Source organism: Anser brachyrhynchus (assembly GCF_964034855.1).
Source record: "Anser brachyrhynchus genome assembly, chromosome: 9".
NCBI lineage: Eukaryota > Metazoa > Chordata > Aves > Anseriformes > Anatidae > Anser > Anser brachyrhynchus.
Window position 1 is genome coordinate 536,789 of NC_137703.1, and position 13,233 is coordinate 550,021.

At 51.0% G+C, this 13,233-nt stretch overlaps 2 protein-coding genes across 2 annotated transcripts; both read left to right on the forward strand.

Annotated features, from left to right (window-relative positions):
- The first annotated feature begins 315 nt into the window (after positions 1–315).
- SELENOT (selenoprotein T) lies at positions 316–7,631 on the forward strand. The gene is made up of 6 exons (XM_080604714.1): positions 316–535; positions 1,396–1,506; positions 2,621–2,747; positions 4,224–4,311; positions 5,135–5,286; positions 6,823–7,631. Exons 1-5 carry the CDS (start codon positions 387–389, stop codon positions 5,257–5,259), a joined length of 600 nt encoding a protein of 199 aa, XP_080460840.1. The 5' UTR covers positions 316–386; the 3' UTR covers positions 5,260–5,286; positions 6,823–7,631.
- Positions 7,632–7,762: 131 nt separating this feature from the next.
- Positions 7,763–13,097, forward strand: LOC308199893 (glucose-dependent insulinotropic receptor-like). Its single transcript, XM_080604712.1, has one exon. The coding sequence runs from the start codon at positions 11,715–11,717 to the stop codon at positions 12,672–12,674; it is 960 nt and encodes a 319-aa protein (XP_080460838.1). The 5' UTR covers positions 7,763–11,714; the 3' UTR covers positions 12,675–13,097.
- The last annotated feature ends 136 nt before the right edge of the window (positions 13,098–13,233 follow it).

Consider the following 13,233-nt stretch of genomic DNA (forward strand, 5'->3'; position numbering starts at 1 on the left):
TGCTGGCCACCAGGTGCGTTCGGGGCCCGGGCCGTGCCCCCTTCTCCCGCGGCGTCACGCCTCGGGGCCAGCCCGGGAGCCTTTTCGGTCCCGCAGCTCCGACGTCCGCCGCCCTCGCAGCGCACGGGTGGCGCTCGGAGCGGGCTCTCCGTTACCTCTCGAGCTGCTCCCCGGGCACAGCCGCGGGCCGGCAGGAGGTGCCGCCCGCGAGGAAGCGGGGCGCTCGGTGCCGCGTCGCGGCAACCCCGGCTTCGGCGCTGCAGCGCCCGGAGGGGCGGCGGCGGCCCCGCCTCGCGCGGGGCCCGGGGCCGGGGCCGGGCGGCGCCTGCGCGGATCCCGGCGGCGCTCGCGTGACCTTGGCGCGGCGGCGGCGGCGCTGGGGCGAGATGCGGGCGGCGGGGCCGGGGCTGGGGCTGCTGCTGCTGCTGGCGCTGGCGGCGGCGCCGGGCGGCGGCTCGGCGGAGCAGGGCGGCCTGCCGGCCAAGAGGCTGCGCATGGCCTACGCCACCGGGCCGCTGCTCAAGTTCCAGATCTGGTGAGCGAGCGCGGCCGCAAGATGGCGGCGCCGGGCGGGCCCGGCCTCACCCCCCCCTTCCTCTGCCGCCGGGGCCCCGCTGCTGCTGCGGCGGCGGGTCCCGGCCCTCGGGTCCCGGTCCCGGTCCCGGTGGCGGGGCGGGGGCCGCGGGGGGAGCCCGGGGCCGGCGCGCGGGCGGCGTCCGCGGGCCTCAGCGCGGGGCGGGCCTGGGCTCGGGGGGGCCGCGGCGGGGAGGGGGCTGCCGGCGGCCCCGGGCCGTCAGCGGGGCTCGGGCGGCGCCGCGGCGGCCTGAGGGGGCCGGGGGGGGAGGCGGGGGGAGCGCCTCGGGGCTGCCCGCCGCCGGGAGCCGTCGTCCGGTTCTCAGCCGGCGCAGAGGCGCGGGCGGCCCGAGCCGAGGGCGGCTCTGCAGCAGCCAGCCCGGCCGCCCCCCGGCGGGGGTAACCGGGCCCGGTGCGCTGCCCGCGGGCGGCCCGAGGGGCAGGTAAAGCCGAGGGCGTGAAGCGGCGCGGTGTCGCCCCGCGTGGGGCCGGCGGGCGCGGGGCAGGGCGATGCTGAGGCCGGCCTCGCGGCCCGGGGCTCTTCCCTGGGGACACGGATGAATCCTCGGTCACCGGCCTTCGGCGGAGCGCTCGGCCTAGCGCCGGTGGGCGACACGGCTTTGGGTAAGAACCGCTGCCTGGCCAGCTCTCAGGTCCTTGGTGTGCAACTGGGTTGCAAACAGTTTTCTTTGGCAGGAAGCGTTTTAGTTTCCTTTTAAATAAAAGCGATTCGTGAGCTGGGTGAGTTGTGGTGATGCCAGGCTTGCAGCGACCTTAGCACGGAGCGCTTCAGTGTCGGTGACGATTCCTGTCTGCGTTTAGTGTCTCCTGAGGCTACAGGCGGGTGTTTGAGGAGTACATGCGGGTCATTAGCCAGCGGTACCCAGACATCCGAATCGAAGGGGAGAACTACCTTCCTCAACCTATATATAGGTAAGCAAATCACGAGCAGTGCTTCTTTTTTTTTTTCTCTTTTCCCCAATGTGCATGCTCATGGTGAGTGGTGAACGTGTGCCTTTGCAGTTAAATAAAATTGAAAATCGAAGCTTACAAAAGATTTTTTTTTGCTGCTGTGTTTGCTTGCAAGCATGGCGTTGTCTCCCTTCCAGATACGTATGTGGTAACGTGTGTATGGAAAACTGAGGCGGTTTCTGTGTTACAAGGCCTGGTGTGCTCCAAGGAAATCTAAAGTAACCCGCATAGTCCATGTTGCTCACAATGAAGTTTTGCAGCTTTTCATCGTATTATATCTGGATATAAGTTCTTGTTTGTTGCTCAGGCTTGTGCTCTTAGTGTCTATTTCTTGCAGTAGGTCAAGGTTGCAGGGTAGGGAAAACCTGGTTTTTATCACGTAAATCGGGGGAGAGGATATTGGGGGATCTTAACCGCAGCGCAGGGGGAAGGCAGGAAACCCCAAAGAAATCTGGAAAAATGAAAAATGAAAACAGCATTTACCGCTGTTATCTAAACCATCGTGTACACACTAGAGAGTGGTGCCATAGTTACTGTGGTGGCTTCTGAGCCACTTCTTGACCTACTTACCCCTAATAAGCACAGTGGTAAGATTGGTACGAGACTGAATTCCTCAGCGCTCGTTTGCTCTCTGGGTATAGCTCTAATTCCTGCAGAGCACCGTGGAGTTCTCTGCACCTGCTGGAAAGCTGCTTTAAGAGGAAGTAGCGCATACCAGTTGAACACATCTCTATAATATGGAACAGCTTCTTCAAGAAACTAAATGCATTCTCTAGTTTAGATGTATGTAAGTTGAAATTTCTGTTTAAGGTCTGGTTGGGAAAAAAGAACAAATCTGTATGTGTGGCATACAACACTGGTATCCTGAGAATGCGTGTTTTTGTTCATGTGTGTTGCTTTTATGGGTTACAGGTATTTTTAAAGACAGATAAGTTTACTTGAAAAATTGTATATTTCCTCTGAAACTCTGGACTGTACATTATGAAAATTATTCTAATGAGATAAATCATAGCTATGTGCAGTAAAGTTGTAATGGGAACGTTCTAAGTCACTCTTATGTATTGTCTTTTGATAGGCATATAGCATCCTTCCTGTCAGTCTTCAAACTAGTATTAATAGGCTTAATAATTGTTGGCAAGGATCCATTTGCTTTCTTTGGCATGCAAGCTCCAAGCATCTGGCAGTGGGGCCAAGAAAATAAGGTAAACTGTTTGCTTTCATCTTTTATTTTTGAAAAGCAGTTTTAGAATGGCTTCATGAGGGTGCTGTGGGGGAACTGAACGTTGCTGCTGGCTTAACGTAAGCACGCTGTAGTCCTATCAGAGCCTTCAGGCTTCTGTAACTTTTGGTTTAATTCCTGGTATTTCTCTTTCCAAGCTGATGATGCTGTAGAGGGACAGATGAGGTCAACATTACTGATAAAGATGTAACACTGGTTGCTAAAGAAACGCCGCAGTTATTAAGAAGGCACTCTGCAGGTTTTTTTTGTTCTGGTTTGTTTTTTAAGGGCTCAGGTGGAGTTTCAAGCTGGTATTGTTATTAAAACTACAGCTTCCTTTTTCTGTTGTCTCATGGCTATTTTGCAGTGGTTGCTTTTGTCCAATTTTAATACATTAGGCATACAATTTGATCGTGGTTAGAAAAATCAAATTGAAATTCTGTGGGTTTTTTTTTTTTTCAGAACTTACTTGGGTATGACAGACTCTGACTTGTGGGTTGAATATCCCCGTCAGTCAGTACTGATGATACTAACAGATCAATGGCATTGTACTCTGATTTATAATAACCCTATTCCAGATTTATTCTATAAAGCAAAAGCAACGTATAAGTCTGTTAACCTGCATACATTTCGCTTGTGCACAGACCTCAAACAGCTACCCAGTGCAGCTGGTCTGCGTGTGTCTTCAGTCAGGTTGAACGTACGGAGGCTGTAACATACCGCCTTAGTGAAATGGGCCAACTGCAGGACCGAGCTGGGCTGGCTGTGACGTGCCCGTGGTGTCCTCAACAGCTGGCATCTCCCACGCTAAATCCACGGGCATCGCAGCACCCGGTGTGACTGTGCCCTTCTGCATGAAGAGGGAATTAAAGCGGTGGTGGCCATGGGGTGAGGTGCTGCATTGCTGGAGATAGCATCAGTTCTTGCGGAGGCACCAGTGCACAAAGAAAATTCTAAATTATTAGTTTGAAGAAATGCTCCAGGGTTGGCAATTGCTGCGAACAAGGCAGTTTGACTTTGCTGTGTGTCTAGGCCTGCAGTTGTTCAATTTCTGTGTTAGATTTAAGTGTTACTCTGAAAATGACAGGCAGTGTGTAGGAACATCTGCGTTCCCTTGTCATCCTGCAAGTGCCACCTTAACCACATACTTCTGCAGACGGGCTGTTGAGATGTGCGGAGATTTGTGGAGGAAGGGAGAAAGAAGGTGCAACTTTGCTTCCTTGAATCAGAACTGTGAGCTGGGTGCTTTCAGAACAATTTTCATACCTGTCGTTGAAAGACAATGTGCAAAATCTTTTTACAGAGAGGACGAAGGGATGATGGCTGTGCCACTTTAAGACTACTTAATAAATTGCAAAGGGGAGTACAAAGATGCCTGTGAACTTCAGCACTTACAAGTGAATAAAATGAGCTGTGCTTTGCACGGCCAGTGTCTGGGATTCTCTCTGTTCTCTTCCAGGTTTATGCATGTATGATGGTTTTCTTCCTGAGCAACATGATTGAGAACCAGTGTATGTCAACAGGTGCATTTGAGATAACTTTGAATGGTGAGGCACGAACTTTCTCTTCTGGGAATCCTGGTGCATGTGTACACGGATCTGTGAGAGCGGTTTGTCAGCTGGGAGGGTGAGGGGTGGCGTTACGAAATGGGTGGGTTCCAAAATGCGATGGTGCGTGTAATGCCTCCCATCCTCAAACTTCAGATGTTACATGTCACAATACATGATGAAAATTGTGCATGTCTTACAATACAGTCAATTACATGTATTTAACAATTGCAGTGTAAAAAAAACATAGGGGAATTGGAGTAGCTGTATTGTGTTTTCTTTGTGTGTGATGTGCGTTAGGGAAGAAACGATCAACTAGAGGAACAGTTTCCAGTTAGATGCTTTCGCTGTCCAGTTTTTAAATACGGTTTAGACTTGCAGTCATGTTAAGTCTATTGATATTCCCAGAATTTCCAGTACTGGTAGACAGCAGTACTGATGTCTCTGATTAAGAGTCTGTGGACCTTCTGCCTTCAAATAATTCTATGGTTTTAAAGATTATGTAAGCTTGATGGTACGATTTTTTTCAGGCTGTAGGTGCAGGTCTGTAATCTAGTTCTGTGCTTTGTTTCTCAATTTATAATTGTGCAGGGTGCATTTCAATGTAGTAGTTCCTAAGTTGAGCTTTATACTCCAGAACCTTTGTAAGGACTGACTGCATCGTATCAGAGTAGTTGAAGCAGTGTTGATCCAGGTATTTCTCTCAACAAAAAATTAGTACCAACCTGCGTAGATTCCTAGATCTTTTAAAGTTTGTGTGTAATCTAGCCCTACATGTTTCCTTGTCAATTTAACTATGTTTTCTCCACGTGTTTTGTGGTAGATGTTCCGGTGTGGTCTAAGCTAGAGTCCGGCCACCTTCCTTCCATGCAGCAGCTTGTACAAATTCTTGATAATGAAATGAAGCTCAACGTGCACATGGAGTCAATGCCTCATCATCGATCATAGCCCCATCTAACAGCACTGAAACTTCTTGTAAGTCTTCTTCCAGTCGCCTGCTGCCTGTTCACTTGGCCGTAAAGGGCTGTATGTTGCAGATTGAACGCCGTATTTGATATTTGTTCATTTGAAAGTGTTTTACTGAAGAAAAACCCCAAACAGTTCTAGTGACTTTCAGTTAAATGACTTCACAGGTACTGTTCTGGTGGGAGGTTTTGTTTTGGGGTTTGTTTCAAAACTGGGAGCTGGTTTTCCTTTGGCCAGAAAAAGCCTCGAGTTAGTGAACTGTATTAGACATCAGAAAACACGCTTCATTATGTGCCTTCTGATAGTCTATGTGCGAAGGATTTGTCTACACTTTGTAACCTAGTTGAATTGCATGACCCTAGAAAGCAGAACATGCTTTCTTGCCTTTATCTGTGTGCTATACTGTTTTAGCCTTTTGCAAACGTTCCTGGACTGTTAGTAGCAGAGGTTGAGTGGTCATATCCATGCTTCTGTGCTTTAGATAATGGGCCGGTTCTGTGTTTCGGCATCGGTTGTGTCTTTCAATACATTTAGCTTACGGTTCTTCACAGGAACAGCGATGTGCCAGGAAAAAACTGTCTTGGTGCAAAAGTGGAGAATCTACATTTAAGGGACCACTCGTGAATTATTGATTGAAAAAACTGGGGTACAGTTTTTTTGCAAAAGAATGCTTCGGATTTGGAGACTGATTGCTTGGCGTTACCTTGCCAGCAGACACCCCACTCTCAAGTGACAGACCGTGTGCTGCCCAGCTCTTCTGACCTGTTGATGCCTCCCTCCACAAACACTTGCACAGCTTCATGAAACGGGGAGAGCAATTCAAGGAGGTTGATGCATCGAAGTAGCAGTGCAGGGAATATGAGAAACCATTGACTTCTGATTTTTGCAGACATACCTTATTTATTCAGTTAAGTCCAGTTTGTCTGCTGGTAATACAGCAGAAGTCAATTTAATTGTGAAGTTGTTTTGTATTTTAGAAACGTCATTATTTAAAAGTTTGGTATTTCCAGTACTTTTTAGATCTGCATGCTGAAGCCCGACATCCTGTATGTACAGATTTTACAAAGACAGCGTTCTTTGTGTTGCAAAGTAGATTTTGGCATTTTTAAGCTTACAACACGTGCTAAGACTGTTCTTTTGTAGAGTCCTCTTTAAGAGGATGTAAGTTTCAATATAAAACAGAAAGCCTTCAGTGGTGTTTCTATCCACATGGAAAATAACTCTACATGTCGAGATGACTGGTAGTGAGGCTCACTGCCTGCGTTCTAGTGTCTCCTTATGTAATTGATACTAACGTAGTATCACTCTGATCGTATCCTCGTAGATAACTGTTCAGAATAAAATAATAATAATCCCCTCTTGTCATGAGTTACAACCTCACAAGAGACACTGCTTATAATTCAGTTTTTTATTACCTGAAGCACACAGAGCCTGCCTTTCTTCCTACTTTACAGCAAATGCATTCTGTTTGGGCAGTGCTGACTACGGGCTTGCTAGTTTAACTCGGGAGTATTTTCCTGCTGTAACACTTCTCTCTATTTTCAGGAATTAAGTGGTGATTTCCAAGGGCCGCGTGTCTCGGACCAATGAAGGCCTGTACTGAAGACAGCTTGCTGTTGGTACAGACTGGATGCTTCTCTTGCAGTCACGTTGTGCCTCCTGAAAAAACCTTAATGAAAGACATCTTTCAGTGCTGGCGTGTCTCCAGATACTGCACATTCATGGAGTGCAATAATACTGTATAGTTTTTTTAAGATTTCATTCGACCAGTTCACAGCTCAACAATGCAGGCATTACTAATTGTAACTTATTTTATATTCATGTTTCACACGATGGCAGATTGAGTTGATACCTAATTATCCCTTGGAAAAAGTTTGTTTAATCTGTTGTATTTTATATGGATTTATGTTCTTTTTGTAGTTTAAAATGAAGTTATAGGAGTGTCTGATATTGTCCTAATCTGTTAAGTAATTGACAGCTGTCTTATCAAATATCTCTAATGTGGTTAAAGCAGGGTTGTATATTTTTCAAAATATATGGCAGAGTTGAACAGTGCATATATACTAAATTATATGAACAAAATTATATGCAGAGTGATTGCATCATTTTGTGAATTCAGTAAAAATGAAGGTCAACTGCTCTTTAAATTGTGTTGGCCAGCTGAAGAGGTTTTCCTGTGACCATTCTGAAGAGTTGAAAAGCTGGGCCTTTCTACTGTCCTAAATAGAAGCTAAGGAAATTAATTTAAATAAAGAGTTCTCATTGACTGTGTAAAGTACCTTGTTTGAGTCACTGATGGTGGTGATATTCTTAGAATTGTAACCGAAAAATACATAAAGAGTCCACTTCCCAAAGTCAGTGGTGTGTTCATTGTCTTCTGTGAGTGCCTTACAGCATCTGTGTCCTGTTAGGATTGTTGTGCACAGCTGTTTTCTCCCCACCGGTTCCAAACAATGTTTGCAAAAGCCAGACTCTGTCAGTTCTTCACTGACAAACCCACCTGTGCTGTGCCCGGTGCCTGCGTGAACCAGGGGGTGTTGGGCAGCCTGCATGCCACGGCTTTGGGAGTTGTGATCAGTGAGAGCTGCTTGATGTTTCGGGGCACTGCATTAAGCCGTGCTTCATGCCTGAGTTTTGAAATGTGAAGCAGAGGTCGGTGCCACGCTCGGGATGAAGGGTGGGATAATTCCACTTCCCACAGAAGTGGTGTGGGGTCCCTGCTGCCCAGGCCCCTCTGTGCCTGCTCCCCCAGCCTGGTGCCTGCGTGGGGCCACGGGGAGGCCGACAGCCTGGCTGAAGCTCTGTGGCACCCGTTCCTCGGGTCTGCCAAGCCTCGGTTATTGTGGTGCGGGTGCTGTGCTGGAAGAACCTCACTGGATTAAAGTAATGTCTCAGCTTTCTGGGGGGAGCTGAGGGTTCTCCTCAGCTGGGCTTCCTGTGTCAGTGTGACCGGTAGGTGTGCAGCCCCTGTCACCTGGCAGAACGAGCACGGTTGAAACCTGCAGCTCATCTTCATTTCATCTCCTGACCAAGGTAGGTAGCTGCTGGGGACCCGCTGTGGCCGAGGGGGTGCTGCCTGGCTGCTCCCGGAGGGCACTCGAGCTGCGTCCCACCGGTGAGCGGTGGCAGCCACCACCCCCTCCACTGCGTGTGGCATGGCCGGGTGCGGGGTGGCATCCACCAACGTGAGGCGCGAGGAACCACAGCGCTTGTGTGGGGATGGGGGTTTGCACGTGTTGGTTCAGCCTCCTGTGATGGCACCTCTGAGGGGGCTTCGGGGAGCTCCTGTCCTAAGGACCAGGCGGAGGCTGTAAAGCCCAGGGCTGCCATTTTACACCGTGGCAAGGAAGCTCCTGAAAGTTGCTGCTGCTGGAGAGCTGTGCAGCGAGCGCTGGGTGGCTACAGCAGGTGCTGGGTGGGATTAGGCTTCTGTGGAAGCTGCAGCTCTCCGATTGTTGGGGTGTTGTCCTGGGGCTGTCCTCAGGGCAGTGGCATCGCTATCGCTCCAGCTCGCCCTGCCTGGGAGGGAGTTGTGCCCGGGGCCAAGTCCTCTCCCTGAGAATAAACGTGCTCAGGTTTCCTGCTGGGTCTGAGCTGCGGTAGCTGCAGGTCCTGCTCTGGCCCTGCTCTTTCAGCTCGTACTGAGCCCATTCTGCCATCAAAACAGGCAGAAAACTGCTTCCAGTGAGGCTGCACAGCTGGGATCCTCAGGGCCGTGCCCCGCTGAGGTAGAGACATCTCATCTCCCACTCTGCTTTTTGTTCCTGCTCTGAGGTACTGGGTTTTGTCCCCCTTGTAAAACTAGTTAAAGTACTTCCCGGATCCTTCTTATCAAAAAATATCTTTGGATGGGGAGCTGAGGCTGGGAGATTTTCTCTGTTGGGGCAGTAAATCAGACAAGAAGGGAATCTGCAGAGCTGTCATGAGGGCAGTTGCCATGGTTTGTAAGAGCAGTCTTTGACCCACCTCAAGACTTTAAGGAATGCTTTAAGTAGTGTTTCAAATAACTTCAAAGCTCTGTCCACCTAGAGGAAAGAAAAATTGACACCAATTGCTATAAAGGTGTTGCTAATCCCAACCATTAAACATACAATGGCCTCTTCATTCTATGATGAAATAATCTTTTTAGGTAATCCATAAAATATCTTCTGAAATATATTAACCAAAATGTCTAGTATGGATAGAGTTTTAGTTTCTCATTAGATATATACTTCAAACAGTTCAGACAGAACAAATAAGTGCACAGATGTGTTGCTAGGCTATGACTTTCCGTGAGCTGTTTGTGGTATCACCCTGGTGATGTTTGCCCATGATCTGCTCGCTGCCCACGATATTCCTCTTCTTTCATCTCTGCAAGATTGCGTAACAACACGTTGGAGTTAGGTACGTGAGAACCTGGGCTGGTGTTCTTTAAATACACCAGAAGCACAGCCCTCTCTGCTTTTCTGCTAGGGGAGCACAGGCTGGCTGTGTTTCAGTCATGTCTGTAATTGCTCTGGGTTGTAGGGTGCACAGAGCAGATTTGTTTTTATGGGCTGGACCAGGCCTCATGAACATTAGTCATGGATCATTTCCAATTGAAAAACTGAACGACAAAATGGAAAAAAGAGCCTTGCTAGTCACTAGTCAGCAATATCTGACAGCCTCCCTGCAAACCAGTTGCCAAACACCAGATGACAACTCAATATTTGTGGCACTCCAACCAGGAGGACGTGTTCAGCCTGAAGTCCGTGCTTCCCAGAATTTAGCTTCAGCACAGCGGGATGGGTTCAGACCATGGGTGCCCTGAGCCTGGGAACCCATCTCCAGCAGCAGCCAAGAGGACGTACCTCAGGCTGAGCGTACAATGTTTCCCGTTCACCCTCTCGAAGCTCTCAGCCTCCAAAAATATTCAGTGCAGGGCTTTCTGGACCCTCTGCATTTTCCGTGTATTCAGCCAGAGGGTACGTGCTGATACCCCGTTACCTCTAGTGCTCTGAGGACGCAGCTTTGCCCAGCAGACTATGTTACAGCCTTTGGCATGGGTTTAAACCTCAGTGATTCTGTTGAACATGCAGTACCTGCCCTTTCTCAAAGGTCCTGCACCATGTTTACACCATGGCGATGAGATGAGAACAAGAGCAGGTTACTGAGCGTGACCGATACCCTCTGCTTCCCTTTCCGCCCGGACGAGGCATTTTCCCAAGGCGGGCAGAGCCTTGCGGTGCTGTGCGTGACTGCCTGGCTGCGACAGCACGGCACGCACTCCTCCGCAGCAGTGTTTGCAGTGCCATTAGCAGAGCCATTGTGCCACTCATTAACAAGAGCTTGCAAGTAATATCTGTCTTGAACTGGTGAACTTAAATTCCAAATCTGTCATAAATGTGAATTTAATGAATATAGTATGTTTATCCTGAGCCTAATTTGACATAAATTGGATTTAGTATTTTTGAACTCGTTTACCATGTCACTTCCAATTAGTGCTGCATTTACAGCTACATATAATAAAAGCTAATTTCACACAAGCGTCTTTTCTGACCCACTGCCAGGAGAACCCGACAAGCCGTGGGACAGTGAAGAACTGTCCAGGTATTGCCATGCTCCCCTGGTATCTCCAATGCTCCCTTGTTTCTCATGGTCTCAGGTAGACCCTCCAAAACCTGCTGTGCTGGTCAGGGCCACCCTGCTGCCCAAACCCCGCGGGGCCGCGCGCGCTGCCCGGCAGCACGGGCAGAGGGGTTGCTGCAGCCCAGGCAGCCCCGACAGTCACATCTGCCATGCTCTGGACTGCAAACGCCTTAACAAAAGCATTTACTTAGGGTTTAAAATACTACTATGCAAAGTGCCAGGGCTGGTCTGCGGGCATCAGGAGAGGGAGGCTGCATGGGACAGAGCTCTCGGGGGCCTCTTCAGACCTCTGCTGTGGGCAGAGTGGCCTCACACCAAGTTCCTATCCCCCCTGACCACGGGTGCCCGGGAGCAGCTGCCATCCACCCGCTTCGGCTTTGTTTGGAAAGCTGCTCCTTATCGCTGTGCGTCACGGGCGTGCTCAGGAGCTGGCCAACCCAGCCAGCGCCCCTGCAGCACGCTCCTCCCTGGAGAGTTCACCCTGCAGCCACTCACACCGAGCATGGATGAGAGCGGCAGCTCTTCTGCATCGCTTGGAGCACCCTTGCGGGTGTGGAACACAGTCAGATGGGAAGAAGAGAGGCTGAAAGTGTTGAAAAAAACACTGGCGACTGGCGGCAACTGGGACGGTCCCAGAGGTCTCCTGGGATGGACTAAGCGCCTCTTAAAGGACTGACTTAGATGCTGCTGGCCTCAATCTGCAGCTGGAGAATCTGAAGCACTTCTGTCCCATCCCACCAGCTTGGCCACACATCTCCTCACGGCAGGGTTTCTTTGTGCTGGGGTCTGTTTATTCTGGGCATCTGTTACGACCCTCCTCATCGGGGAAGATGGTCAACATCCTGTGCACGGTGCTGCACTCCCTCCTGAGCTGCCTCATTCCCCCGGCCAACCTGCTGGTGATTGTGGCTGTCTACCAGCTGATGAGGAAGCAGCCAGGCACCAGCTACATCTACATCCTCAACCTGGCCACCGCTGACCTGCTGGTGGGCGTGATGTGCATTTCTGAGGCGCTGGACGACATCCTTGATGGGGATTTTGACCGCAGCAAGTCCTTCTGCCTCCTGCGCATCTCCATGAGCATGACGCCGTGCATCGGCTCCATCCTGACCCTGCTCCTCATCTCTCTGGACAGGTACCTGGCGGTGAGGCTGCCGCTCTCCTACCCCACCCTCCCAAAGAAAATGCCTGTGGTCCTTTCCCTCACTGTCCTCTGGATGCTCTCCTTCCTTTTTGGACACTTGCCTCTGATCTTTCCCTCTCTCCAGCAAAGCAACTACACAGGTTACTGCGGGCTCCTCTATGCAGCCAAGAGTGAGTATCTCTACACGATCTGCTTTGGCATCTTTGCTCCGTCCCTGCTGGTGCTGGTGTGCCTGCACGTCTCGGTGGGCAGCATCGCCTACCTGCAGCACAAGCGGCTGCAGCACGCCTGCGCCCAGGCTGGGAGCCTCCGCTCCCGCCTGCGTCACTTCAAGGCGCTGCGGACCGTGCTCATCGTCATCATCGGCTTCAGCCTCTCGTGGGGGCCGTACCTGGTGGGGGGCACTGTGCAGGCCGCCTGCAGCTCCTGCAACCTGTCTGACCCGCTCAAGGACGCCTTATTCCTGCTGGGCGAGACCAACTCCCTCATCAACCCCCTTGTCTATGCCCTGCACAGCAAAGACATCAGAAGCCACCTCGCGAAGCTGCTCAAATGCAGGGCAAAGGGGCGAGTGAAGCCCCTGGCTTCCAACGTCCGAACCGTGGGGAGCTGGGACGGGGGCTGGCCTGAGGCACCCGGATCATGAGGCGTCCACGTCCCGCTGCCTCTGCCCGCACTCCTGCTGTGGTTGTCGGGCCCTAGCAGAGGGTGACACGTGGTGCCGTGCGGGTGTGGAGTGGGGCCTTCCTGGTCCATCAGCTGCTCATGAGCTGCTGCCAGGGGCTGCAGCTTGTGCGTGCCGTCTGGTGTCTGCATTAACGGCCCACTGTCCCCCCACCCCAGCACTGCTGAGGCAGTGCCTTGGGATTGCTTTGGGTGAACTGTGGCCTTTTGTCTCCCTCTGCATGGGAGAATCGCTCTCATAGCTGCAGCAGGCTGAGCTGCCGTAAGGCGCTCCCTCCAGGGAAGTCCGGACATGCCGGTGGTGCAATGTCCTCGGCAAATGCTGGCTGCGCAGAGAGGTGCCTGTGCAGGCAACCTCTGAGTGAACTCAGAGGTTCACTCTTCCCTGCCTTCCTGTCACAGGCTGTGCCTTAGCTGTGCTCTGCTTGTTTTCTTCTTTGTGCCAAATTTATGGGCTGAAATGACTGCTCAGCCTGGGCTGGTTTCTTCTGGGAGATGGAAAAGAAGCCACTCAGGAGCAA

Bases quoted from the DNA above. Each gene is read 5' to 3' on its own strand.
- LOC308199893 (XM_080604712.1), top strand. From the start codon at position 11,715: ATGGTCAACATCCTGTGCACGGTGCTGCACTCCCTCCTGAGCTGCCTC.